Raw genomic sequence first — 27,253 nt, 5'->3', positions numbered from 1 at the left:
GCCCCTCTCGTTGTTGATCAAAATGTATTTGCCAATGTTGCAACAAGATGAAGATTTGTTTGTTTATTGAATGTTATTGTATGGCTTTGTGGTGCCTTGGAAGTATCAGTGAGACTTCACCAGAACTCCCTCACCAAAGGAGCACAGGATATGGCTGGTCCAGCTTGTTGTTTTGTTCCCACATGTGCCTCCCAGAGCTGGAAAACTAAAATTACTTTCTCAAGGGAGGGAATAGAGCAGAAATGTGCAAGTTTTGCCATTGTGTGCTGCTTAGACAGGAGGATGGATGAATGCATGGACAGACAACATGCTGCTCCAAAAGCAGCTGAGTTTTTCTTGTCTCTCTGAAATCTTTTACTCTTCGTGTCTTTGAACTGTCACACTGGGCTGCAATCAGAATTTTATTTTCATGGGATTTTGGTGCTTGATAAAGCTGCCCACCATCCAAAGATGCAAAGGAATGGAGTGTGGGAGATGGAGGAAATGCCCTCATCTCCATCTTCCTCTCCTGGCTCCAGTGCTTTCTCCATCCTTCCAGGCAGTGATAGTCACTAAGGAAACTTGCTTCTAAACCACTAACAGCAACATTAACTAGATGTAGGGATGTTACTATTTTGAAAGAAATCTGGTTGCTAATTAAAATACTGTCAGAATTTCCTGGCTGAAAGCTCATTTCATGAAATCCCAGGCGTTGGTCAAAGGTTGAGTTGTACCTGGCATGCTTTCAGAGGTGGGGAGAGCAAGGAATCTGTGTGCCTGGAGACAAGTGTGTGCATCAGATCTGGTGCTTTACCTCCTTTCTCCATGAAGAAGGGAAAAAAATTGCCAAAGCAGCTGGGAGCATAGAGGTTTTTATTCATCTGACTGATAATAGGAGCTAAATAAAGGCTTTGGAAAAAAACCCAACCATTTCTCTTGCAATATTGGTTGGGCAGAACTATACTGGAACTAAACATGGAATGAAAAGTCTGGCTTTTCTGCCAGCTCTATTTTTAGAGCTACTTCTCCATCTTTGCATCTCTCTCTGAGATTTCTCAGCAGATGCACTTGAACCAGGCAATCTGCTGTTATTTTTTCCGGCAGGCTGTGATGTTCTGCAGGATAAGGATGTTGGATGGAGGGGCAGGAGACTCACCAGACTTGACAAAAATCCCCCTGAATACCAGATGCGGGTCCTGTTCCAGTTTTGGGTTCACTGCAGTTGCAGACTGCTGAATATTTTCTGTGCTCTGTTAGGAATGACCCTAACCCTTCCATGCTGGAGGGGAGTGACTGTGCAGTGTTGGCTGGCTTCTTTGTGTCCCAAAATTGCAGTCATGACTGGAATAAAATTCAGCAGCAGTCTAACAGCACACAGCGGTGCTAGTGATGGGTTTGGGTATGGAGGGAGGAATTGCATTTGGCTTTGAGAGTGAATATGTGCACTGGGCTTCAGCTGAGCTGCTGCAGCTGATCCAGAAATAATCCAACAAGAACTGAGTTTTTTGGGGTTTGTTTGTTTGGTTGGTTTTTTTTGCTTCCCTGTGAAAAGCAGTAATAAAAGATGAAAGCATGCCATCCCTGGTCTTGGACATCTAACCCTGCCAGTGGGGTTGGGCCTGGCCTTTCAGAGAGCTCCCAGCAAGCACGGACACAGTTCTCCCCAGTGCCCACTGTGTGTACGTGTCTCCCATGACTCAGAATGTACTGAAACCATCTACATCATCTTCTTTCAGCTGAAGAGGGCCCCGATGGGTCAGGAGCCTGTGGCTGCCTGACCCTACCCCTCCCTGCCCCCGGGGGCACTTCAGCAGGACTTGCAACCACCAGCACTGAGTTCTTTTTCTGGCTGTTGTTTTCATTTTGTGAATCACTGAGCCCGAGGCTTGCTTTTGTGTCAGATTTTGGTGTTGCTTCAGTGTTTGTGCAAAAGCTGCACCAATTTGACTGCATGGTAATCCATGCCCTCCAGAGGGAGGGGACTTCTGAGAACTAGAAGCGTGCAAGGAGTTTGGACTCAAGGACATTTCCTTCCAGCATAAAACTGGACATCAAGGAGGACCCCCCCAGAAACTCCATGGGATTTATTGACTATAAATTTGTAACTGGCATGCAAAAGGAAATGCAAAAGAGAGGGATGCATGTCACATTTCTAAATTTGTGTTTGTGGTTGCTGTTCATTCAGAGCATAGGCTCCCCCAGTGCCTGAGGCCAGAACATGTAAAGGCACTCTGGAGCTGCAGGGAATTTTGTCCAACTAAAGGCAGTGCTAGATTCCAGCAGGAACATTAATTTATTCCCTGGAGAATAAAGCTGGAGGAGGGTTTACAGTGGAGAGAAGGTGTAACTCCACAGGCTGGTGCTCAGCCCTGTTCCCATGCCAAGAGGCAGATGTTAAGCTGTGAGAACTGGTCCTGCAGAGAAAGCAGCTGCCTGAGCTGAAGCCTCTTGGGTTTCACTATCAAATAACAGCTTTGCTGAGAGTGTAAATGGGCAGAAAACACTGCTCCTCCAAAAAAGCCTAGTCTTGTGTGCCTTGAAAACACATGGAGGTTGCAGAGGGGAATTAGGGCAGCATTTAGATCTGTTTTCCCTCAGTTTTTACTAACTTTAAAGGGATGTTTGTTTCTCTTTGATTGGGTTTGCAAGTCTTTTAGCATTAGGGAACTGTGCTGGGTGGCCACTTTGGTTTCTCCATTCTGGATGGAACCAGTCCTTACCAGTGCAAACCCTGAGAGGTGACAAATCCCACCCTCCTGCCCATTCCCAGCTGGAGATGGCCTCTGACCTGCTGTGCTTCATGAAGATTTCCCAGATGGATCTACTTCACTCCTCCCCGAGCATCTCTCTCAAGCCCCCTTAGCCTACTCCCAGGTGTGAATTCAGGTACCACCAACCTGCAAAGGGAACCAGAGCAATTCCTGATAAGTGGAGGAGAGGCTGCCCCAGAACCAGAGGAATGTTTGGTAGGAGCCTGAGAAGTTTTTGTTTGTATGTCCTGCTGAGGGGGTGACTGAGGTGGTGCCAGTCCACAGGGCTGCACCATCCTCTTGCTCCATACCCACACACCAGCACTTGGACCCCTTGTCTGAATGACCATAACAAGATATGTGCTTTTTGGATGACTTGGTAGATTCAAATGCCTCTTCCTTGTTTCTTCTGCCCTTTAAAAAGTCTTTTTTGGATTGTCAGGGCTATTTTGGAGGCATGTTATTATTAATATTTGCCCTCTGGCTCAGCGATGTGTGTGGCTGGGGCAGGGCTGAGGTGGTGGCTGCTGTTCTGGCCCTCCTGCAACTGGTCATGGCTGGGACAAGTGGGCTGGGATGGGCACGGAACCGTCCTTGTCCTCACCTTGCAGAACTGTACCTCTGGATACCTGTTAGTCTTTGGGGGGTATGTGCTCGTGCAGCTCCAGCTCTGCATGAGGAAGGACTCCTGAGCTATAAATCTCTGCCTTTCAAGCACTAAACTCCCTTTTGGGTTGTTTTTGACGTTAGGAATTTTCTCTGATAAGAGAACTTTATTTGCCTTTAAATATCACTTTGTGACAGGATGATGGAGTGGGGATTCTTGGAGCAAGCCAGTGCCAGCCGGGGAAGGGAAATTCTGCTGGGGCTTTTGTTTCTCTCTAGCACTGACATTTTAGCTCTTTAAAGAGTACGTTTATTTTATACTTGGCAGGAGTGTGTGTGCACATGTCAGTGCCCAGACAAATGGGAGAAGCCCAGTGTTGGATCTGTGCTGAAGCCAAGTGGGTCTCCTGCTCTCCCTTCCCTGTGGCATCTGGGGAAGAGGGAGCTGTGCTGGGGCTTTTCTGCAACCATGTTCAAAACACAGATTGTGTGGATGAAGCAGGGCTGCCAAGTGGAATGCCTTATAAAAAAAAAAAGAGGATTTAGTGATACTGTTTGCAAGGTGCAGTTGGATGTTTCCTGGCTGGCAGGTCAGTGTGTCACCTCTCACCTCAAGAACAGCCCAAAAGCCGAGTCCCCCAGAACAGTGTCATAGCTGGTTTATAGTGCTGGCTGCTTAGGTCAAGGCTAAGTCTAAGGTGTCACCCAACACAACCTGAGTACAGCCCATAGCCACAAAGTCTGTGCTTTGTTTGCACGCAGTGGGAGCTGAGCTCCCTAATCTGGCTCCCTCCAGCAGCCGTGTTATATCACCATCCTTTTAGATACGGAGGATTTTGCTCCACAGGCTGCTTGTGAGCAGCAGGATCTGCAAAGTGCCAGCTCATTCATTCCACTTGGATCCCACTAAGCTTTCCCTGGTTCTGATGCCTCAAGCAGCCAACTGACTCTGTGCTCCTTTCTTTCAGCTCTTCCACGTGGCATATGTCCTGATCAAATTTGCCAATTCCCCCCGTCCTGACCTCTGGGTGCTGGAGCGATCAACTGATTTCGGCCTCACCTACGAGCCCTGGCAGTATTTTGCCTGTAAGTATTTCAGTGTTGCAAGAGAGCTGCAGCTCAGTGCCAGGTAGTGAGGCCGTGGTGAAGAGGGCTCTTCGTGCAAATACAAGGCTGGGTTTGGAGCTGTTTCCGTGTCATTACTGTGATGCAGCACATGTCCTGGGTTTCTTCTGCCCAATAAGGCTGCAAGAGTTGAAGCTTAGATGCTCCTCAGGGCAGGAGAATGTTTTTACTCTCTAGGACTAAATGTCTTTTTTAAAGTATTGTCGTTGATGCCCACCCAAATCTATGGGAATGCCAAAGTTGGCGCCGGTGTCAATAGTTGGGCATTGCTGATCAAGGTCTGGAACTGAGATTTCTTGTCATCTCCTCCCTGCCCTCTTCTCTGTCTGCTCTGTACTATCCCAGGCTGGTGTATTTCAGCTCTTCCAGATGCAAAACAGCAGCTCACTTCCAAGTGCCTGCTGTCACAGAAAAGTCTGGAAGCCAAAAACTGTCCCCTGTTCTTGGATACAGCCTATGCAGGGCAGGGAACCGCTGTCCTGCCGCTGTGCAAGGTGGGATCAGAGACAGCTGGCTGGACAGGATGGCTGTGGAGATCCAGTCTGTGCATTTGGCTTCCCCATTCTCTGATTAAAACCTTAAGAAACAGCTGGTTCTACAAAACTCTTCTCCCAGAGGGTCTATGGGGTAGCCGGATGCTGAGGAACTTGTTAACCACCAGCTCCTCCCAGAAGCAGCAGCAGTAATTGGGAGAAGATGTGAGTTAAGATCTACAGCCAGAGCTTAAAACCTGGCAAGGAAGGACCTGGGAGCACTCGGAGGCCTTGCCCTGGGCTGTCCCTGAAGGCTCATATTTCTGGCTTACCTGTCAGCCTGTGCTTTGGATTTTGAGCCCCTTATTGTGCAAGAAAGAGCTGCAGACATGTTACTGCTGTGTTGCCTTAGTGTGGTAGCTCCTCTCCAGTGCAGATGTTTTCTTCTCTGCTGTGTGCTAGTAGGGAATTAGTGCTGTCGAATTCCTGCTTTGCTTTTTTCTATAGTCTCTGAGAATTTATGTTCCAGCTCTGAAACTTCTCTTGGGGCCCATTACAGTTGTGTTTTTGCAAGGTCTGGGGCTGCATGGAGAGCTCTTGCCCTGCTGGTTTATTCCTGTGTGTAGTGGCAAAGCTGCAACATCTGGAGTCCTCTTTCTTCCTGCAACATCAGGCCCTGTTACCACCCCTCTGGAGAAGTGACATGCAGTGACACAGCCCAGTGGAAAATTCCCATGGAAATAAAGAGGTGGCTGCTCCAAAACCTGCCAGATTTGCTAGCACAAGAAGTCCTTTTCGGAGGTTTATTTCTGGCATGGGGAATTCTGTAGGTGGTCTAATAAAAACACGTGTCAGGTCAGTAAGAGGGTTAAAAGCAGCTGGCAGAAATGCAAGTGTTCTCCAGAGATGCCAGCAAGCCTTGCCAGAGGTGGCACTGTCCACCCCAACTCAGCGCTGCCCCTCAAACCACGCTCATCGTGGGAGGTGTTTGATTCCCCAGGCCCCCCAGCCAGGCTGCTGAGGTGCTTTTGGGCTTAGCTCTCTGGGAGTAGGGAAGAAGTGCCTGCTGTGGAAAGCATCTGCCCTTGCAGCTGATGGATCCTCTCAGGGAGGGGGGCTGGAGGGACTGTGGCAATGCGGGTCTGTTCATCATGGTGGGGAGGCACCGTGCTTTCCTCAGCCACCAAAAGAGAAGCAGGAGCGCTGGGGAGAGATTTATGGGGGTGTTTATCCCCATGAAAGGCTCCCCACACGGCGTTTCAGATGGGGGCAGGATGTGAAAGATGCTCGGTCCCACACAGCCTCGTGGTGTTGTGCAGGATCAGGGTGCAGGATTAGCCCCTTTGGTCTGGCTTTGCTGGGCAGTGCCACTGCAGAGGGGAAGGCAGCCACAGCACAGAGCAAGGCTCCATCCTTTTCTGTCTTTCCTTAAAGCACTGCTGGGGTTTAAAGCTGATGGGTTGCTCTGCTTTAGTTCAGAGTGCCCATTATCTGGCTCACACAGTTCTGTAGATTTGGAGGAGTTCTTTGGTTTTCCTCATGCTGAGCATCCTGTCTCCATGCCCAGCCGTGGCAGCTCTCTAGAAATCAATCATCTTGAGCCAGTGGTGACAGGCTCCTCGCCTGGGGCTTTAAAAGTAAATTACCTTTAAAAAAAGCACCTGGTAAAGGAAAGCTTGGCGGCCAGAGACCTTATGTTAAATGTTTCCACATCTTCCTTTGGATGCAATTGAGCTCTCACTGTTGCCAAAACAGTGTTTCATGGAGTGAGGCTGCATTGCTGGGACAAGGTGTGGGTGGGTACAGGCCAGGCGTGAAGGTAGGGAGGCAGAAGCTCTCTGCTCCCCCTTTGCTGCTCCTTCTGCCTGGCTCAGCCTACCCGAGCAGCACATGGAATGAAGGACCTGCCTTCCTGAAGCACATTGCGACAGATTTTGGAGGATTATTCCCTTGAATTGGGTTAACGTTTCCCCATCAGCTTCCTGTGTGAGCTGAACACTGCTGGCAGGAACAGCAGGTTGTGTTGGCTGCCTTTTCTTCCTTCTTGTCCACATGGAAACACCCTCAGGAAAGCTGCAGCAACATACGCTTCAGCACGCACTGCTGTGAGGTCCTGGCACAGGTGGAATGGGAGTGGGAAGACCAGCAGCCTTTGTCCAGGCTCTTCCTGTGGGAACAGTCCTTGAGAATGGCACAATGTAGGTTTTTGCATGGGTAGATGTAGATGTAGGACCCTGCATGATCAGGTCCTGAGCTGTCCCAGCACGTTCGCAGTGGTTTGGTTGGCCCTGCCAGCACAGGGATGTCAGACATCCTGGGGATAAGGGTGCTGGACTTGCAGGAGAACCTATACAGGGGCCAGGACATCCCTGAAGCTGCAAGGAGAGTCTTGGCATGCTGTGTCCCCAAAGCAGGTCGCTGAGCCAGCACCGTTTCTGTCCCCTGGCTTTACCCAGCCTTGCATTGCCACTTAGTGGCAGGAGCCCTCGTTTGCTGTCCCCAGGGGGTGGTTCTTGGTGGCTTTGGCATTTCTGTTTTGTAGTGTTGGTTTAAGAGCAATTGCAGAGTTCATATTAAGGTGGGAGAAGGAGACATCCTGCAGGCAGTTGCTCTGCCTCTCCCAAATACTGCAGGTCCCCTCCCCACACCTGCATGTCCACCCTAAGTGGTGGGAGATGTCCATTGTGTGATTCTGTGCTGACTTTGGGACTGACCCAAGAAGTTTAGGAGCCTCGTAAAATGATGGAACAGCTCCTTCATCAAGAGCAGAGCCCTGGCAGCAAAGGGCCCTTCCACAGTTCAGTGGAAGCAGTGCAGCAAATCCAGTGCCAGCCAGGCAACAGATCCAGACCAGGGTTAGATCTCAAGCTGGTTCAGCTGTGAGATTGATGCCAAAATAAAGGGGTGGGTTCCTCTGCAGGTGGTTGCAGTAGGTACAGTAGCCATTCTCACTTTCCTCATTTACTGCAGAGAGGTGATTTGGGGCATTTTCTACCTATTACTGTTACAGTGACTCCCTCACATGTGACAGAGTTAATGATACAAAGCAATCTGTATGTAGTAAATGCTTAACGAAGATCATACACCCATCTCTCCTGTGGTCAGCGTGGGAAAATCCATACAGGGCTTGGAATTGTTCCTTTTCTCTTAACTGCTGTCTTCCCTGGTTGATGAACAGCTTCCAAGAGGGACTGCATTGAGAAGTTTGGACAGCACACTGTGGATCGTATCACCAGGGACGACCATGCCATCTGCACTACTGAATACTCCCGGATCGTGCCTTTGGAAAATGGGGAGGTGAGCAGTTGCACATTTTCATCCCCCGGAGTTTCCGGGGTTTCTCAGTGGCTGTAGATACTCCTACTAATTGGTTCCTTCTTGATTTTCAGATGCCACTTAAACTACTCGGTTAGACCAAATGAGATTGGCAGGGAACTGATTCGGTCATGTGGATAACTGGGTTCACCTAAGGGAGAAATTAATTTACCCCCACTCCACAGGATTACACAGATTTTTCTCATAGAATCCCAGAATGGTTTGGGTTGGAAGGGACCTTAAAGACATATTGTTCCAACCCCCTGCTGTGGGCAGATGCACCTTCCACTAGACTAGGTTGCTCAAGGCCCCATCCATGCCGGCCTTTTCCCTCCTTCCATTCACAGATTGTTGTCTCCCTGGTCAATGGGCGACCAGGAGCCATGAACTTCTCCTACTCTCCTCTCCTGCGGAATTTCACGAAAGCCACCAACATCAGACTGCGCTTCCTGCAGACAAACACTCTGCTCGGGCACCTGATGGGCAAAGCTTTGAGGGACCCTACGGTGACAAGGAGGGTAAGGCAGGCCTTTGATGCCTCTTGCTAGTGAGATGGAACTATTTGAGGGCTGTGCATGCAACCTCTGGGGAGAAGACATCCCTGGATGTTACCTTGGGGGGGATCGTTTTATTGGGTAAAGTCCTGCTGAATCCTCAGTAGAACAGTTACAAATCTTATTTATAAAGATACTAATGGCCAACTCTTCTTGTGCTCTGCAGTATTACTACAGCATCAAAGATATCAGCATCGGCGGGCGCTGTGTCTGCCACGGCCACGCAGACGTCTGTGATGCCAAGGACCCCAACGACCCTTACAGGTACCTTTTTCAAAGTCCCAGTTCTGTGTAAAAGCATTTGAATTATTGTGCTAAGAATGGAGATGCTGGTGTGAGTTGTGTCCTGTCCTGAGCTCGTAATTGTGCCAGCGCTGCTGATCGTGGCTCTGCCCTGAGAACGAATCAGAAACTGCTCCAGACAAAGTAGCAAAAATTAAATGTTTTGTCAGACTCTTTTTTCAGCCAGATCAGCTCCCTGGTCTGGTTTCCCTGTCCACAACTTTGCCATCCCATGGGAGCAGAGTGCTGGAATGGAAAGGTGGGATACTAATGTTGAACACGGAGGTTTTCCATCCAAGTCTAGGGCTGGTTTCTGAACTTGTTCAGAGAAGTCTCTTGCTTCCCACATGACTTCTTAAGGATTGGCACAATGCTCTCATAAATAGATGAGCATTGGCTCATCATAAATAGATAAGAATGAGAGTCCCCATGAAACCAGAGGCCATTTCTAATCATAAGAACCATAAATTGGTTATGTATGTAGCTAAACAATTACTCTTTGCAAAAGAAAAAGAGCATGCAAAGCAGTTACATTTTGGCTTATGGGACTCTTCCCATCTGCCTTGGCAATTTGGAATGCCAAAGAGCTGCTTCCAGCCACGAAAGTGTTGCTTTTAGCCATCTGTTTGCAGCTTGAATGTTGCCTTTATAAAAGGGACGGGTAGATTCAGCTGGATGAGGGAAGCTTGTATTTCTTTCTCATCAGGATCATGTGGAGCTTTTGGATCTTCTAAAATAAAATTCCAGTGAGTCCCAGCCAAGGTTAAAGCTGTTAAGTATTAAAACAAAGATGTATTGGTAAGCAAGTCTGCCTTAGTGTGCCAAACTGTCTGACAAAAGGAAGTTCATAAATATTTGAATGTACAGTCCCTTGTTTTTCAGACGTTGGTGTTGCTGGATGCCAGTACACCTGTGTACCAGGGCAAAAGGCTCCATGGGGCCAAATCATTCTTTAACATGGAAATGCTGTGACATTTCTTGAGTGAATCAGTGGCTTGGGGCTCTCCAGGAAGGGAGCGAAAATTGAGCAAGGAGAGATGTGTTGGAAATTCTTGTTCAGTGCTACTTCTACTTGCAACTGTCTCTTGCTTTCCAGAATTTTCCTCCTTCCACTCTCATTTGGATGCATTTGGCATCTTTGCTCTGTTCTCTGATGTTGCAGCACATATTGGTAAGCAGCTGTTGCATTTCACCCAGAGCAGATTGCACTGGACTGGAGGAGAAAACATTTCCTACTCGGGTGCTTTGTATAGTCATCACATAACAGCTGTAAGTCCTTTGGGATACAGCAGGAAAAGGTGCTGGGTAAATAGAATTTCTCATGGCACTGCTGTACCCTGTTAGCAAGCCCAGGAGCACGGAGGAGTCAGCAGAAATATGATACTTTCAGTTGAGAAAATGAGTAATTGGTGAAATGCTGCCGTTCTCCAGGCTCCAGCAGCAGCTGTGTCTAACCTTCCTGCTGAAGTGGGCACTGCTGGGAAGGCATCCCAACCCTCCTACCCTGACACAGGGTAGAGCCAGCTCATTGATACCTGCTGTAATGCTACATGCCAGCTGGGGCTCAGACACACTGTCCTCTCCAGTCATGGGCCCCAGCTGACAGAAACATGTCATGTCTTCAGAAATCTGTGCAGCATGTCCTTCTGCACATGTCCTGCCTCTTCAGATGCTGATGGGTGACAGCAACAGGGCAAGGAAATGCAAACAGAGGAATGTGGGTTGGCCTGGCCCTGTTAAAAGTCCCAATTGTTGTCTCCGCTTCTCATTGTAACTTCCCTCTTCTGCACACCCTGTGTTTCTTGTGCCTGTTGCCCAGCAAGGCAGGATGAGCACTGATAGAGGTGAGGTGAAACCTTGGCAAAGACTTTGGGACATGATGAAGCATGTCTGTGAGCTGACTTCCTGGTCATAAATGATAATGTTTATCCAGCTTTGGAAAGTTTCTGTCAAGTGCCAAGCTAAGGAGGCTGCACATCCAGCTGTGTTAAGCTGGCAGCACGTCTGGGCCCTGTGAGAGTGTGGATGAGCAGGGACCTGCAGTGTGTGGGCAGGTACAGCCTCCTCCAGGCTCTTTGCACTTTTCACTACTGTCTGTCTTTGCCCCAAGATGGAATGGGCTGAATTAAACAGAGGGAAGGAATGTTCTCCTGGTTAAAGATGAACACCAGCAGGATCAGGCACAGCCCTTTCTCCTGGCAAACCCTGGGAGCAGTGAGATAAGCATCAGCAGGAACCTGGCACGGAGAGCCCAGACAGGAATCCTGTGTTGACATGCAACTGCTCAGGTGTGTTAACATGATGTGAGCTCAGGAGAACTCTGCAAGGGCTCTACATCCGCCTGATAAGAGCAACTGTTTCTGTGGGTACACCCATCACAGATGCCACAAGCTAGAGAGGAGACAACTGGAGAGTCCAGCTCTGCCTCTGTGCCTGATGCTGAAGATAACCAACAAGACAACAGCAGCCAGATACACGTCTGCAAATGAAGGATGCTTTCCCTCTGCTGGATCCTGAACTCTAACTTCCTCTTTCCCATTTTGGAAGGAAGAGCACCATGTGTGCTGGTAGATTTGTGCCATCTGTCAGTCTCTTTTTGCAGGTGGTTTTTCCTCAGTACAGTCAGAAGCAGAGGAAGGGGCTTTTTTTTTTTCTCTTGATTGTGCGATTCAGATGTCCCAGCCAAATCCAGATGCTGTAATGCTTGTGTGCTGCTCTCACCTCTGCCACAGCTGCTCACTGCAAACTGTTTAGTCTCTCTTACTGAGCATCAATTCCAGTGAGAAGGCTGCGGTTTCATCTCTTATGTCAGGACAAGCAGGAAATATGTGCTATGTGAACACAGCCGCTCCCTCTTCTTCCTTGTATATATTCAATCAGTGAAACATGTAAATATTGTAGTTTATGCACATTTGTCTATAATTCATTAGCAGCATGGATTCAGCACAAGGTGCAGTAAAGCCATGATAGATGAACTCTCCAAGAGGTCATTCCCAACTCTGGACAGCACAGACTAAATAAATAACTCCTTCTCCATCTGAAATGTGCATCTTTACTCATGGAGTGCCATCTCTTTGCATTCTGGGAATGGAACCAGTGCTTTTCAAACATCTTGAACATTAAGGAGCCAGGGTGTGTGGCTGGGGCCACATCCTCCAGTCAGGGAGATTAACGCTGCTCAGCAGGTTTATAAGTTCCCTGACTCAGTGACCATCTTTCTCCACACATATGTATATGGATGTTAATTTTGATCTCCAGCTGCTGCCATGGAAAGAAACCCCTAAAATTTTGGTTTTTTGGAAGTGCTGAGTGGTAATCAGCCAGGTGAGAGGTCTGTGGGTGGTTTTCTTACAGAGACATGGCCCAAGTTTGCCTTTCATTGTGTCTCCCCCCTGGGGTCTGCAAAACACTGGGAGAACAAGTTCCTACTGAATATTTCAAGGCACTTTTTTGCCACTTAGGCTTCAGCCAGGACTCTGCCAGCCACAGCCCAGCCTGGGAATTTGGGCAGAGACAGGGCATGATAAGTGCTCAAAGGCCTGACTTCGGCCAAGTATCCCGTGGCATCTTCAAGGGGAGGACCAGCAGCAGGGCTGGGAGCAGCACTGGGACCTCCTGCCTCTCAACCCCTCTGGCTGAAGCAAACATGCTGAATGTGGATCCTGCTTGCATTCCCGCAAAATTTCAGCTCATCCCGTGTTTGATTACAGTGAGATCGTGCTGCTGCTTCTGTCTGGCAATACATACACTTGCAGGTCCCACATCTTAAAATTACATGTAGGTGGAAACCCTGGCACTCAGCTCACTGCAGCCACGGATGAGTGTGTCTGCACTCCTGCACTTTACCCTGAATGACTGCTCCTTTTGTCTCTGATGTTTTAAAAAAATTACATTTATTTTTAAACACTGCTTTTGAATGGAAAAGCATTGGAGGGAGGGAGAGATGGGAGTGGCAGACGGGCCCTGAGGGGAAATGAGTAATTGCACAGATAAAAGCTGGAACATGTTGTATTATCCATAAGTCTAATACAACAGAACGCGTTTGTGTTGGATGGGAATCGCCTTCTGCTAAGTGGAGGTTTTGGAGATGATGTCACTGCTGTTAATGAATCACCGTTGCGGTGGAGCAGGGACGAGATCCCTCGGTTGACTGTCGAGATTTCTTGCCTGGCGCCTCCGGAGCCGCCTGTTTACCCAGCACGGCCCTGCCTGGAAAGCAGGAGGTGCATTTCACAGGGAGCATGGGGCCAGCATCTGCTAAAAGACTTAATTCAAATTTTGTGGCTCCTCTGTGCAGCACAGGTACACCTGGGGGAGCAGATAGCACCTGTGTGGCCTCTTCAGCTCTGAGCTGTTTCACGCTGCCCCCGCACAGTGGTGGGGACATCCTTGTGTTCCTGCACCACACTACCCTACACAAGTAATCTGCTTCAGCTCAGCCTTCTACCACTGCCACCTGCAACCATTTCACATTTTATTGTCTGCAGAGCTGGCTCAGCAGCGTCACGCTGATTTTTCTCTAATCCTTGTCTCCCTATGAAAAAGAGAGGAGTGATGGTGGAGGAGAAGGAAGGGAGAGAATGGTGCTGGAAGAGCCAAGTTTGGTGTTCAGCTCAGAAAAAAATAAATCAGCAATTAAAAAGTTGAAAAAAATGCCTTAGAAGCCTCTTTTCCAGAATATTTGGATTTGCAAATATCAGTCGTTCATGTATCTGACTAGTGGCAGCTCTGCACAGCGGGGTCACGTGGCAGGTCCCCATCCCACACATCCCTGTCATCACCCCAACCTTGTCTGTGCCCTGTTCCCCTCCCTGCAGGCTGCAGTGTGACTGCCAGCACAACACCTGCGGCGGGTCCTGCGATCGCTGCTGCCCCGGCTACAACCAGTTCCCGTGGAAACCTGCCACTGCCGACAGCGCAAACGAGTGCCAGCGTGAGTTGGAGTTGGGATTTTCCCTTCCTTTTCCAGCTACTTTGTAAGCACACCAGCCCTGGATGCTGCGGTGCAGAGGAGCCATTCGCTGGACCGGTGGGGTTGGTGGTGTGCGGGACTGGGTGACGGGGAGGTCACTGGCACAGTGGTTGGTGGTGCTCAGTTGAGGCTCACACAGGGAGGTCCACCAGGTCTGTGTGGGATTTGGACTCTGCTTATGTTCCAGTTCCTCCTGCGTGTCCAAGGGTTCGTGCAGGCAAGTCTCGTTGCTCAATTCTGTCTCCAAGATGAATTACGTTTGGACGTGTTTACATACAGGACATCTTAATTTGTCCAGAGAAGCCTTTGGTCAGTGCCGACAGTGGAATTCCTGCTGTACTAGGAATGCAGAGCACGGAGCACAGCTACACCACACGGTGTCTTATACGTGTAGGGTGGCAAAGGATCTTAATCCTGTGCGTTTATAAAGCCCCCTCACTGGGTGCTGAATTTTACAGCTCACCTCCATCCAGGGTGGGATACAAGAGGCAAGAATGTTGTTTTCTAAACCGGACTCTCTGAGGCCCCAAAGCTGGGTAATTTCTCTTGCTCGTCCATACACGCCTGCACATATTTTACTTGTGATTTTGTGCCCACCGTGCTCTCCTGGTTGCCGACCAGACTTTGTGAGAGAGTTGCTGCTTCTGTGCTTTTGAACTGAAGGAATTCTAGGAGCTTGGGAGATCACGTAACCCCTCCCGATGCATTCAGGCATCATTTCTCATTGCAAAGTAACCCATTGAACATCAGACCCACAAAGGAGCTTTCACATCTTGAGATGCAGCTGGAGATTGAAGGATCTCCGTGGGCTGGTGGCTTAGCTAATGTCTCCTTGTATTTCAGCTTGCAATTGCAATGGCCATGCCTATGACTGCTACTATGACCCGGAGGTGGATCGCCACAAAGCCAGCAGGAGTCGTGAAGACAAGTTTGAAGGGGGAGGTGTTTGTATTGACTGTCAGGTAGGGCTGAAGAGCTCCAGTAGAAAAGGCTTTTTCAAATTTTTGTGTTTGTTTCCGCTGTCAACCTGGAGTTCAGCCTTGCTGGCACCTCCACCAAGCCCCTCACACACCCTCTGTTATCTACATTAGGTCTTTCCCTGGAAGTTTAGTCTATTTGCCATGGATTAAAGGAGTGTGCACCAGTAATTAAAATAGCACTTGGGTTTCTAGCCGTCCCCTGGGTAGCACCACTACCTTCCTGATGCTTTAGGGTTTGGTCTGCTGAGGCACTGGAATTGGGAGGGACAGGTTGCTGCTCAGCACTTTTGGAGGTCCCTGCCTAGTTCACAGCACTCAGGTGCTGCCATCTCCCTGGATCTCTCTCTGCCCACCAGAATGCCGGTCTTAATCTCTGAATTCCCAGTGAAAGTGGTAAAGTAGCTCTTCCCTACCCAAGGTGACTGTGCCCTGGTTAATTCACGTAGTGGTATGAAACTTTTCACTGTGCTTTCCTGCTAGGAGGAAACAGGTTGCTCCCATCCTGCAAGCACAAAGTGGTCAGGACATTTTATCATCTGAGGGAAGTGAAATGGGCTTGAGGTCAGATATGAACCTGAAACTCACTCTGTGTTTATGGGAGGATACAGTTTGGAGGAAATGCTTTGTTTTCAAATCGGAGTATGCAGCATTTTGAGCAGATTTATGTCTTCTGCATGCTGACACTCCTGAGCTGCTTCCTCTGTAACCTGGGGCTGTTAGTATATCTGGCAGATGAACATGGAGTCCTGCAGGCACAGGAACTGATGCCCCTCTAACCCACTGTCTTTCAGCATCACACCACTGGCATCAATTGCGAGAGATGCATCCCGGGATACTATCGGTCCCCTGACCACCCCATTGACTCTCCATACATTTGCTATCGTGAGTGTGAACTCCTCTGTAGGTCATAGATGCCCTCCTGGACTTGGTGGCACTGGGGAGGATGGTCTGGAGGATTGGGCTGGGAGGTTTTTCTGGTGTAGGGGGTCTGGGGTCTCGGGCAGTGACACCGCTGCCGGCTTGTCCCTCTCTGCAGGCTGTAACTGTGAGTCTGACTTCACTGATGGCACCTGTGAGGACCTCACTGGCCGCTGCTACTGCAAACCCAACTACACTGGGGAGCTCTGTGATGCCTGTGCTGAGGGATACCTCAACTTTCCCCACTGTTACCGTAAGTTGGGGTGATCAGATCTGGGATCCCGCAGACCCAGGGGGTGCGGGAAGAGCCAAGAGCTCCAGTTGTGGCTGCTCTTCATGTACCTTTTCCCCATGCCACCTGGCACTCTTGTCCCAGGAAGAGTTTTTGCAGGTAGGAACAAGCCCACATTTGGCTTGGGTGGAAGCTGGACCAGAGCTGAATGGTCTGAACTCAGCTCTGTGGAGTCAGTGGGAGCTTTCCATTTTTGCTGGAGTTTCCTCTCTCACTTCTGTGAAAGACAGTTTAACAAGGGCTGTAATGGATTGTTGTTTAGTGGGATATCTGTGCTTTGTTCCATGTTCCACATTTTCATTCAGCCTGTTCAGCTTTAGGATTGTCAGGCCCTTGATATTCTGACAGGATTTCTTTGAGGGTGTGTGATGACCTGTGCAATGTCTCTTTCTCTGCGTAGCTGTTCCAGCTTTCACTCACAACGATACTGGAGAACAAGTGCTTCCTGCAGGACAGATAATAAGTAAGCAGTGCAGTTTTCCTTGATGTTTTGCTAATCACCATGATATCATTTTTGTTGCATCTCCCCATCCAATGCAAGATCAGGTCTTCAGCTTACTGGGCACGTACATTGTATGAGACAGGGAGTGGTCTGAGAGAGGAGACAGCTGAGGGTGGGGGAAAGGAAGTTTTATGATCCCTGCTTTTATAGACATGAAAACTTTAGCTTTGAATGCCTGTGTAATTACTTTTTTCTGGGGTCCAGGCCACATGGGGATGCCCTTTCTGGCCTCCCTGTGAGAAACCCCTGAAATACCATGGAGGGGCTGTGGCTGAGCTGGGAGCTCTGCTGTGGGTGCCTCCGAAGTGTGCACGGGCAACTGCTCCCTCTGTGTCACTTTCTGTGTTGTTCAGAAAGTTCACCCATGCCCTTATCCCTGCTCCCCTCCACCTCCCTCCTCTCTCATGCTCACTCCTCTCAGTTCATCTACTCCCTTGTGCTTTTTCTTGTCTCTTTTCCCACCGAATCCTCCTCTGTCTCATGCTCCCCAGAATGCTCCAGATAACCTTTTCCTTCCTTCTGATATTTTAAACTCTGTATCTTCCAGACAGGTTTTTTTCTTTCCTGAGCTGGAATTTCTCACTTCCCTTCTCATTTCCTCACCTTCCTCTCCCTCTAGTTCTCAGATATTTGCTCTTCTCTCCCAGCCCAGCACCCCACACCACTGCTGTCAGTGATGGCAAGGCTGGCTCAGAGCCTCAGCACTGCTCACCCAGAGCACCTGCCTGCCCTGGCAGTGGGGAGGCCTCGCATGCAGCTGAGCGTGGAGTGACCAGAGAGAAAGCTCAAAGCTCACCCTGGTTAGCTGAAGGCTCTGGTTATTCCCGCACTTAGGTAGTGCTGCACTGAATCAGCTCTGCCTGGGCTCGTGGAAGCAGCATTTGCCTGCCCTGTGCATTTCCCTGCTGCCCACCCAGCACCTTCACACCTGTGTGGTCTGAGCTCTCCCAGCTATCCCACGAGCCAGGGGTGCTGGTTGCCTGGGGAGGGTTTGGTTAAAACATCTGCATCTAATAGGAAGGTTATCAGGGGGGGCAAATGCTTGAGCTGTTGCCTCTCATGGCACCTTCTGCCCTGTCCTTGTGGAACCTCAGAGCTCGACTGACAGCCGCGTGTGGTGTTGCCTGTTGTGTGTCCCCTCTCCAGACTGCGATTGCTACGCCGGTGGGACAGAAGGCAACGCCTGTCGCAAGGACCCTCGTGTGGGGATGTGTGTGTGCAAGCCCAACTTCCAGGGAACACAGTGTGACCAGTGTGCCCCAGGCCACTATGGACCCAGCTGCCAGCGTGAGTAACTGGGGGTCAGTGGCCCCAAGCTCGCCCTGCTCACCCCCCTGCTGGGCAGGAATGTGCCTCTCCTTGCTGGGGAGGAGGAATCCTCCAGCCCTACTTCCAAGTGACAAATTCCCATGACTTTTGCTGTTGTTTTCCACCCATCCCTGATGCTCCCAGGCTGAGGGGAGCCCTTGAGAAATTCCCTATGGATGTGAGCTATGGGCCAGGCATGCTTAGTGTCAACTCTGTCTGCCAGGGTTTCTCCAGCGACTGCTCCTCTACCCCTGAGGAACAAGTGCTCTTGGTTCCTTCCCTAGGAAGGGGAAAGATGAAGAACCTGCTTATTTATTAGTGCTCTTGTTGCTTTCCAGCCTGCCAGTGCTCTGGCCCTGGTCAGTATGATGGCACCTGTGACAGCGAGACCGGGCAGTGTCTGTGCCGAACAGGATTTGAAGGGCACTTGTGTGACCAGTGTGCTCCAGGCTACTTCAACTACCCTCTGTGCCAGTGTGAGTATCCGTCCTCCCGTGGGCCTGGGTGGCTACACACAGCCAGAGTCCTCTGGCAGAGGGTTGAAGGACTGGAAAGTGGGGTTTTGGGCGTTTTGAAGAGTATGGGCAATGGACACAGAGACTGACGGGTTGAATTCTTAGAGCAGCACCTAAATACCCACCTGAGAAGCTTTCAGAGGAAAAGACACTTGCCATGAGCTTTGCTGTGTGCTCTCAGCACAGGGCAGATGGTTTCTCTGTGTTGCAGTGTGTGGTTGCAGTGCTGTTGGGACGCTGCCGGGAGGCTGCGACTCCGTCGGGAATTGTTTCTGCAGACCCGAGTTTGCTGGGCCACGGTGTGAGCAGTGCAGTCCTGGGTACCACTCCTACCCCCACTGCTATGGTAAGGGCCTTAACCTCTGTTTCCTGCTGGTCTGTCACTTTCTAAAAAACATACCTGTTTTTGTAAGGCTTTGGTGTTTCTCGACATCAAACCCATGTGGTTTGCACTGTGAATTTGGCAGGCCTGCTTTGGAGGTCATGGATCACATCAAAGCCTGGAAGACAAAGCACTTTTTATCAGTCACACTTCCACATCGCAACCCTGCTGTGACCTGGTGTCTCAGCTTATGCCTTTTTTGCATGTCACTTTAGTGCATTAACCTACTAAACTGCTGGGGAACATTGAATGGGCTGTAAAAAACCCTCAGTGGCATTTTCCTGGTATGGCCATGACTCCAGCTGAAAATACCACCTGACATGCCAGGGAATTAACAAATTATTTTAATTCTGATAGAAATGGCTAATTCTTGGGGGGGCTGAATGACAGACCAGCAGTGGTTGGCCACAGATTGCAGGGTTCATCAGGCTGTTGACAGTCCTGCTCTTACAGCTTGTTCCTGCGATTCCCGGGGTGCTGTGGACAACAACTGCAGCCCAGCTGGCCAGTGCCGATGCCACATGAATTTTGCAGGACACACCTGCAACCAGTGTGCCTTGGGCTTCTATGGGTACCCCAGCTGCACTCGTGAGTATCTACCTTATTGCTCTGCCACTGCCTGAAGGGAGGGTGTAGCAAGGTGGGGATTGGTCTTTTCTCCCAAGTAACAAGTGATGAGGCAAGAGGAAATGGTCTCAAGTTGCACCAGGAGAGGTTTAGATTGGATATTAGGCAAAACTTCTTTATCAATAGGGTTGTCAAGCACTGGACCAGGCTGCCCAGGGGTGGTGGAGTCACCATCCCTGGAGAGATTTAAAAGACATGTAGATATGGCACCTGGGGACATGGTTTGGTGGCGGGCTGGGCCATGCGTAACTGTTGGACTTGATGGTCTTAGAGGTCTTTTCCAACCTAAACAATTCTGTGATTCTGTCCTTTTCCCTGGGCACTGCAATGCTCCTGGACCAGAGCTGCAGTTGCCAGGGCTGAGCAACGCCTGTGGCAGATGCCTGTGGCCCAAAATACTCTGACCAGTCCTCCCCAGCTCTGGGCAGAGTGTCCTCGTCTCCCTCCCCGTCGGCAGCCCAACTGGAAGCCAGATGTACTCTTATGTCTCCCAGCAAGAATTTACTGCTCATTAAAAAGTAATCCGTGATACAGTTTCCCTGAGGGAACAAAAGAGCATCATCACCCTCTTGCACTGTACTAAATGTAGACTCCTGAGCTGTGCCAGCTGGCAGAGCACTCCTCCCAAATGCTGATGCCGGCAATATGCCTTTGAAGAGGCTGGAGGCATAGATGAAATGGTCTCACAGGAGTTCAGCAGTCACCTTTTTTTTTTTTTTTGTCTCATGAAGCAGTGTCCACATTACAGAGCTGTAGAGGAGCCACAGCGAGGAAAGAAAAGAACCACCTGATTTTTATGGGTTTTTTAGTCCATTGTTTTATGAGCAATGCTTTGCTATCAGCCAGTCTGGGGATGTCAGCCTAAAACGTCTCCTTTGGCAGGGATTTGAGGAGTACTGGCTGGGCAGGGAAGGCATGGGCAGCTCCCCAGCAGCTTGCTGACCTTTCCTGCAATAGGGCAGTAGGATCTCTGCATGTGTTCCTGGGAGGCAGGTTGTGCAGGAAGCCACAGAGCCATTGCCCTGCCCTTGCCCTCAACTGCCCAGGCTGTGCTGCTGGCCTGGTGCTGCAGCCCCACTGCCCACATACAACATCTACAGGGCAGACCCTGAGGGCCAAGTGCTACTCTTGGATGTTTGGGCTTTTGTAGAGCCTGATGTGTCACTGGCAACTAACTTTTGGGGGATGAGATCACACTTTTCCCTTCTCCTCAACCAAAACTTTTCCCTGCCTCCAAAACACACATAAATGTATATGAATTGGTGTGATAAACGTTGCAACTTGTACTGTTTTTCTTAAAAGATGGGGTGGTTTTAACCAAAAGCGAAGAATGAGCGTGTGTGTTATTTATAACCCATATTTCTGGCTGCTTTGATGGCGGAGAAGGTCAGGCAGACAAAAAGAGGCTGCTGCTGGGAAGCCTTGAATGCAGGAGTCCCCGTGCCCTGCAGCTCCAGCAGTTGCTCTCCCTTCTTTTGCAGCTTGCCAGTGCTCCCCGGAGGGCTCCCTGCACAGCACCTGTGACCAGGACACGGGGCAGTGCAGCTGCCGGCCCAAAGTGACGGGGCTGCGCTGTGACAGCTGCGTGCCAGGAGCCTATGGATTCCCCCACTGCGAAGGTAGTCCCCTTCTCCCTCATGTCTTGGGACACTCCAGTGTCCTGGGACATAGTGGTGTGGTGCTGGTAAATGGGTTTATTGTTCCCAAACAGCCTGGGTGTGTGAGCTAGTTCCATAAATCCTTCCTTGTGCCTCTGTTTTCCAGTGGGCTCCTGTAACCCAGCAGGGTTGGAGATTGCAGATCCCTCACTGGCCCCGGTGAGTATCAGATGAACCCACCCACCCCTGCAGGTCATTTTTGCATGATCCCCTTTATCTCATTTTGGACCAGGTTCTACCTTAAGCTCAACCCAAAAGCAGCCGTTACCCACACCAGAGCAGCAGATCCCACGTTCAGCCACTGTGCTGCAAATTCTAACCTGCTCTTCTCACCCTCTCCCTTTCCCCAGGGCTCCTGCGCGTGTCGGGCATATGTTGAAGGCCCAGCTTGTGACAGATGCAAGCCTGGATACTGGAACCTGACTCCAGAGAATCCCTACGGCTGCCTGAGTAAGGAAATGGCATTTGCACAGCCCCAAGAAGTCCCCTTCGTGCTGTAAAGGTGCAGAACCCAAACTGGGGGGGGGTCATCATTGCTGGATGGAAGTGATGCCCTTCCTTCTGTCTTCTCCCAGAAGTGACATGTCAAAGCTGGAGTGGTCTGGGTAACCCCCACATAGAGAGGGGAAAGGCTGGAGCCTGGAGCTTTTTGCTTGGATGAAACATAAGGCTTGTGCCATGAGTTGTGCCATTCTCAGCCCTCCCTACAGACTTTGCACGCTTAATTTTTCATGGCCAAATATGCAGAAAAGGCAAATGTCTTTAGTCATTGTGTCCTCAGCAGTAACTGTCCACAACGAAATGTAGCCCTTTTCGGTGTCCTCTGGTGTGATGGGTGCTGAACCCAACAGGCTTCTTCTCAGGGACTGATTGACCTTCTGGCTTTCTTGTTCATCTCCCTCTCTCCAGACTGCAAGTGTGACACCAAGGGCACCATCAGCAGAATCGCAGAGTGCCGGCAGGTGGGTTTGCTCCTCTGCTTCCAGGCTCCTCTGAGTGTGCTGTGTTGGGAGCGTTCAGCTCTGTCTCTCCCTGCAGCTGCTGGAAAGGCCTGACGCTGAGCTCTCAAAGCTTGCACCACAGTCTGGGCTTGCATGAGAACGTGGGATTAAGACCTGTCATAAATTAGGCACCTAAGTATTTCTGGGTCTGTCCCAGGATGCCTGGATTTTTGTTTGCCTGCATTGTTGGGTAATTTAAGTTATCTGGCCCTTATCTGGCCCACCCACGCGCAGGAAACCATGTAGAGCATGAAACTCAAAAATGCTTCTGCAGTGTCTCAGACCAGAACCCAAATAACTGAGAAACAGCTTAGCCATGACAAGGAACAGGAGGGAATGAGTTTCCGTGCCTGCTTTTCCCTCCTAGGGCGACGGGCAGTGCTTCTGCAAACCCAACGTGTGCGGGCAGTTCTGCTCGGCGTGCAGGGACGGCTACTTCAACGTGGAGAATGCAAATTACTTTGGGTGCCAAGGTGAGTCCCCTCCGTGATGGGTTTGAGTGAATAGGGGGGGCTGCAAGAACTGACCCTGGAGCACACAGCTCTGGATAGACAACTGATTGTTGACCGTAGAGAGAAGAGGCAAGAGATGTTCCACCTCCTGGTTTGGGTCATTGTTTTTGGGTGATACAGTTTAGCGCTTTAGGGGTTACAGTGGTAGCACTGGGTTGATGGTTGGACTTAATGATCTTAAAGATCTCTTCCAACCTTGGTGATTCTATGATTCTATACCCTGGCCCAGAGCAGGGGCTGGATCTTCTGTGGATCTGGAGACCTGAGTTCACACTTTTACCACCATTGGACACAGCTCTGTCAGGCTGGGGAGCAAACAGACAGGAAGGGTGTTCCTCAGAGTGCCACAAACTGGTGTGTGTGAACCACTGGCTGTGTCCTTGCATCCATGTGCCATCCTCCTGCTGAGAGTGGGTGGCATGGACATGTGGGGTTGGCTCCTTTCCATCATGCACATGGGAAGAGGTAAAGGAGGAGATCCGGACGCTCTCAGCCAGCCCACACAGTCCTGGCAGGGCTGGGAAGAGGGAGCAAGGCTGCTGCTGGCGACACCCATCCATGAGGGTTTGCAGACCTTGTTCCTCCCGCGGCCGCCTGGAAATAGCTCAGCACTGAGGTGGAAGAAGAGACGATCCAAGTGGGGCCGGGGCCAAATATGAAAACGGATACAATGGAGTAAAAATAGCGGCCCAAGGCTCCCTGCCTGCTGGGACGTGCCTTTGATTAGTGACCAGGAGCTTGTTAGCGTGGAGGGAATATAAACAGGCTCTTCCTGCCCGCAGGCTGCCGGTGCGACGTCGGCGGGTCCCTGGGGCCGTCCTGCGAGGAGCGGAGCGGAGCCTGTCGCTGCCGGCAGAGCACACGTGGTCCCACCTGCACCCAGTAAGCTGCCAGCAGGAGATGCACCTTGGAGTGCTCTGCCTCCCACTCCTTGCCTCGGGAATGGTGTCGTCTGCCACCACGGGGATGAGGACCTTGTTGTCTGGGCAGCTGCCACACCAGCCACGTGCCTGGCAGAGGTGTCCTCTTGCCTCTCCCTGCAGGTAGCCCAGTAGGTAGCAGTGCTCTCTCTCTTCCCCAGACCTGCGCGGGACCATTATTTCCCTGACCTTCACCACTTGAAATTTGAGCTGGAAGAAGGCACCACACCGTCTGGCCGTGCCGTGCGCTTTGGTTACAATCCCCTGGAGTTTGAGGGCTTCAGCTGGCGAGGATATGCACAGATGTCCTCCATCCAGGTATGCCTGTGCCTGCATCCCAGCCCAGCTCCCTCTGGGGAGGATGTGGCCGGTGGAGGACTGATGTGCTTTTGGCACACATCTTTCACCCCAAGTGCTTCTCAACCCCCCAAAGTGACATGATGGCCAACATAAACAGCACAGTGTATATATAGCCTGTTTGTGCAGATACTTCCTGTAGCACTGGGGATGGCATAGACTGATGAGGGGAAAGATCCTAAATTGGAAATCCCGTGACATCCTAATCCATTTAGACAAAGGTAGCTTGGTGATTACTTACAGGGATGTCTGTAAATGCTGTCTCTCAGTTTCCTTGTTGTTCTTTCATCTGACTGCTCTTTCCTACAACTCAGCATAACCTTTCCTCCCTTTTCCAAAAATAAGTAATATCCTCCTTAGCTTCCATGTTCAGCTTGGACCTCTTGTTACCCTTCAGCCTCTGCCCCTTGCTGTTAGCTGGTTTGCTGTAGTGATGGTTTATGCTAATGTGGAGTTGTGTAAGCCCTAGAAGTGAAGCTGTTTCATCTATCGACCCTTTTTCCTCCACGGTGGATTCTTCTGCATGGCCCTTGCAGAATTGTGTGTGTTGGGGGCTGGGATGCAGGGCAGTGATTCTCTTGACAGTCTTGTCCCATGTAAGATGGTCCTTACTCTCATGCATGTACTTTCAGTTTCTTCACTTTTTCATGCTTAGGTAAAGTAACAGAGGGGCCATTTCCCATTGAATCTGTAGGTAGGAGCTAAGCAATGAACTCCTGTAGGCTTCCTCGAGAAAATCCTAGCGTTAAAGCTTAAGGATGGAGCTCATGCTCAAGCTTGCGGCTTTAGTGTTGCATCCAGTTTTGGCATTTGAGATAGAAATAGGCCTCAATAAAAGGGCTGGCATGTGGCTTCCTGCTGGCAGGTTTCACCTGTAGTTTGTTCTCCTCAAGATCATACCACTTTGCTCTCCAAGTGGGAAGATGGAGTGTAACTGGAGAATGCACAGCCCTCATTAGAAGTCTCCCTGGGCAGACCCCAGTTTTACTCTGCAGGCAGGAGGTTATTTAAGCTTAGATCTCTTTGAAATAGGTCAAACTTAAGCATCTCCTTAACTGGGGTCTTGCCAAACAGCGTCCAGGCGGGCAACGGGCTGGTGCACCATCAGTGGCACAGTCCATTAGCCCTTGGGATGGTGCCTCCCAAGGACGAGGCACCAGCTCAATTCCCAGCCTCTTCTGTAGGTAGTTGAGCAGTGCCCCATAAACACAAGTGCAGGTGCTTCAGCATTTGGTACCTGCTGGCTGGTTATGGCACACAAAGCCCAGATGCAACGTGCCAATAACAAAAGCAAGAGCTTCTTAAAACCTTTCCCTTGGCATGGTGTGTGCCCCAGGATAGCCCAACCCCCCTGCTGTGCCACAGCACCTTCCAGATGTGGAAGAGCCTTTCCACCCCCTCCCACAGGCAGGTTGCTCCCTCGGTGGCCGGTCCCAAAAAGAGGACAGTGCCATGATGTGCCGTGACTGCAGTAGGGTCCGTGTGCTTGTGTCCTCCTCGCACTGTGGCATGTTGCTTTGGGAGCAGTGAGCCGAGCGGCTGCGCTTGGGCTGGCAGTGCGGGCGGTGGAGGTAATTGAAGGTGTGCTCTGCTTCTCTCCCCTTTCTCTCTCCCACCAGCCCAAGGTAGTGGTGACTCTCAATGTGACCTCCCCCGACCTCTTCCGCCTCGTCTTCCGCTACGTCAGCCGGGGGCCCGCCAGTGTGGAAGGGAGGGTCTCGGTCGTTGAGGAAGGAAAGTTTAATGTTTGTGGCAACTGTAAGTGCATTTTTCACTTCTAGACTAACTCAGAGCATCCCACGCTGCGACACTGCTCCTCTGCCCCTTCTCCTGCCCCAGGTGTGCCCGTCCCAGGTGTGCCCATCCCAAGTGTGCCCGTCCCAGGTGGCCGGCCAGAGCCGTGCCATGGGATGGCGAGGGAGGGGGAAGAGAGGCAGGCAGGTAGACAGGTAGGCAGGTGGGTCAGGCCCTCCCACAGAGCGGGTGGGCTGTCAGGAGCTGGCCCCCAGTGACGTGTGCCCCATGTGCTCTTTTGCTTTTTGCAGAATAAAATCAGAGTCACTGTAGACGTGAAGGAGGCAGAGCTCTATCTGTTCCATGTCATCCTGAGGTATATTAATTCAGGAGGGGCCACTGTGTATGGCAAAATTACAGCTTATCAGCCACGAAGGAGAGGTAAGGATCCCAGACTGCTCTGCTCCCCTGTGCCATCGCCACCTCCTCCCCATCCCAGGCAACCTCCTGCATCATCCTTTCCAGAAGACGCTTCCATATGGCTTTACCCATTAGTCCTGCCCTTCCAATTGAAAGGCTGATTTGAGTTTGCAGCCCCCTTTATCTAACAAAGCAGCAGCAGCAGCCCTGGGGCTGCACACTGAGGACTGAGATCAGCCACGCTTGTGGGAGATAAGACTATTGTACAATTCTATACAATCTTTCCAGCATGGGACAAGATCACCCCAATGCCCCAAACAGAATTGAGCTGAGTTTCCACAAAACCAGAAAGAGCCAAGTGATGGGAAGTGGATCCAAACTTTGGCAGCTGGATGTGGTTTTATTTAGCAGATGCCCTGATGTGGCAATCGTGCCCTTACTGTGCACATCTCCCAAACTAGGCTGAAGGCTTCACACATGGTGTGGGGTTTGGAAGTGGAGTGGAATTGTGCATGTTATACAGGCATTGCACTCTGGTGCAGCGTCTTATCAAGCCGAGAGCTGCTGGAGAAGAAGAGACATCAAAAGATGTATGAACAAGCCTAGAAACCTGGATAACAAATATTCTGGGAAACAATATGAGCAAGACTGCATGGGGACAGACCTGAGGCTGTGCAGGTGCCCTAATGGGTGGTTGACTGGTTGATTTTACCCCCTCGAGTGCCAGAGCCACATCATCCTGCTGAAGCTCTTCCTCCAGACCATACATGCACAGCACAAGGCTGTCAACAGCAAACACCCAGTTTATCAGTGTGTGATGTTCTCTCCTCTGTCTCAAATTGACATAGAAGGTGATCTGCCTTTGATGTGATATGCAAAGTTTGAAATGCCAAGATACTATTTTTCTGCTTTTTATTTTTATAACCAGTCATATTGCACAGTAGAAAGACAAGAGAAGCATGAGCCATGGTCATGCTTTAGGATCCCACCAAAGGTCAGGAAGTATTTAATCTGTCCTATCCAGCAACAGAGCTCATTTGCCTTATAATGTGCTTCACGCCATGTGCAGAA

General features: G+C 50.4%; 1 protein-coding gene across 2 annotated transcripts in view; it reads left to right on the top strand.

The window, feature by feature from the left end:
* The window catches only part of LAMA5 (laminin subunit alpha 5), an 88,020-nt gene that overhangs the window by 33,453 nt on the left and 27,314 nt on the right, over positions 1-27,253 (top strand). For both annotated transcript variants that reach the window (XM_027710703.2, XM_039378531.1), the window contains exons 3-23: positions 4,304-4,421; positions 8,112-8,230; positions 8,596-8,766; positions 8,969-9,066; positions 13,902-14,017; positions 14,900-15,018; positions 15,828-15,918; positions 16,073-16,207; positions 16,647-16,709; positions 17,895-18,035; positions 18,395-18,532; positions 18,783-18,917; positions 19,407-19,541; positions 21,062-21,199; positions 21,345-21,397; positions 21,589-21,688; positions 22,148-22,200; positions 22,607-22,712; positions 23,534-23,633; positions 23,833-23,989; positions 25,648-25,786. In XM_027710703.2, coding sequence (XP_027566504.1) covers positions 4,304-4,421; positions 8,112-8,230; positions 8,596-8,766; positions 8,969-9,066; positions 13,902-14,017; positions 14,900-15,018; positions 15,828-15,918; positions 16,073-16,207; positions 16,647-16,709; positions 17,895-18,035; positions 18,395-18,532; positions 18,783-18,917; positions 19,407-19,541; positions 21,062-21,199; positions 21,345-21,397; positions 21,589-21,688; positions 22,148-22,200; positions 22,607-22,712; positions 23,534-23,633; positions 23,833-23,989; positions 25,648-25,786 — 2,425 coding nt within the window. The remainder of the gene's footprint in view (positions 1-4,303; positions 4,422-8,111; positions 8,231-8,595; positions 8,767-8,968; positions 9,067-13,901; positions 14,018-14,899; positions 15,019-15,827; positions 15,919-16,072; positions 16,208-16,646; positions 16,710-17,894; positions 18,036-18,394; positions 18,533-18,782; positions 18,918-19,406; positions 19,542-21,061; positions 21,200-21,344; positions 21,398-21,588; positions 21,689-22,147; positions 22,201-22,606; positions 22,713-23,533; positions 23,634-23,832; positions 23,990-25,647; positions 25,787-27,253) is intronic.

The sequence above is a fragment of the Pipra filicauda genome, unplaced genomic scaffold (assembly GCF_003945595.2).
Source record: "Pipra filicauda isolate LSUMZ 115617 unplaced genomic scaffold, ASM394559v2 scaffold13_size5146498_pilon, whole genome shotgun sequence".
Lineage (NCBI taxonomy): Eukaryota > Metazoa > Chordata > Aves > Passeriformes > Pipridae > Pipra > Pipra filicauda.
The sequence above is the reverse complement of the archived record's forward strand: the minus strand, read 5'-3'. Positions and strand labels throughout refer to the sequence as shown.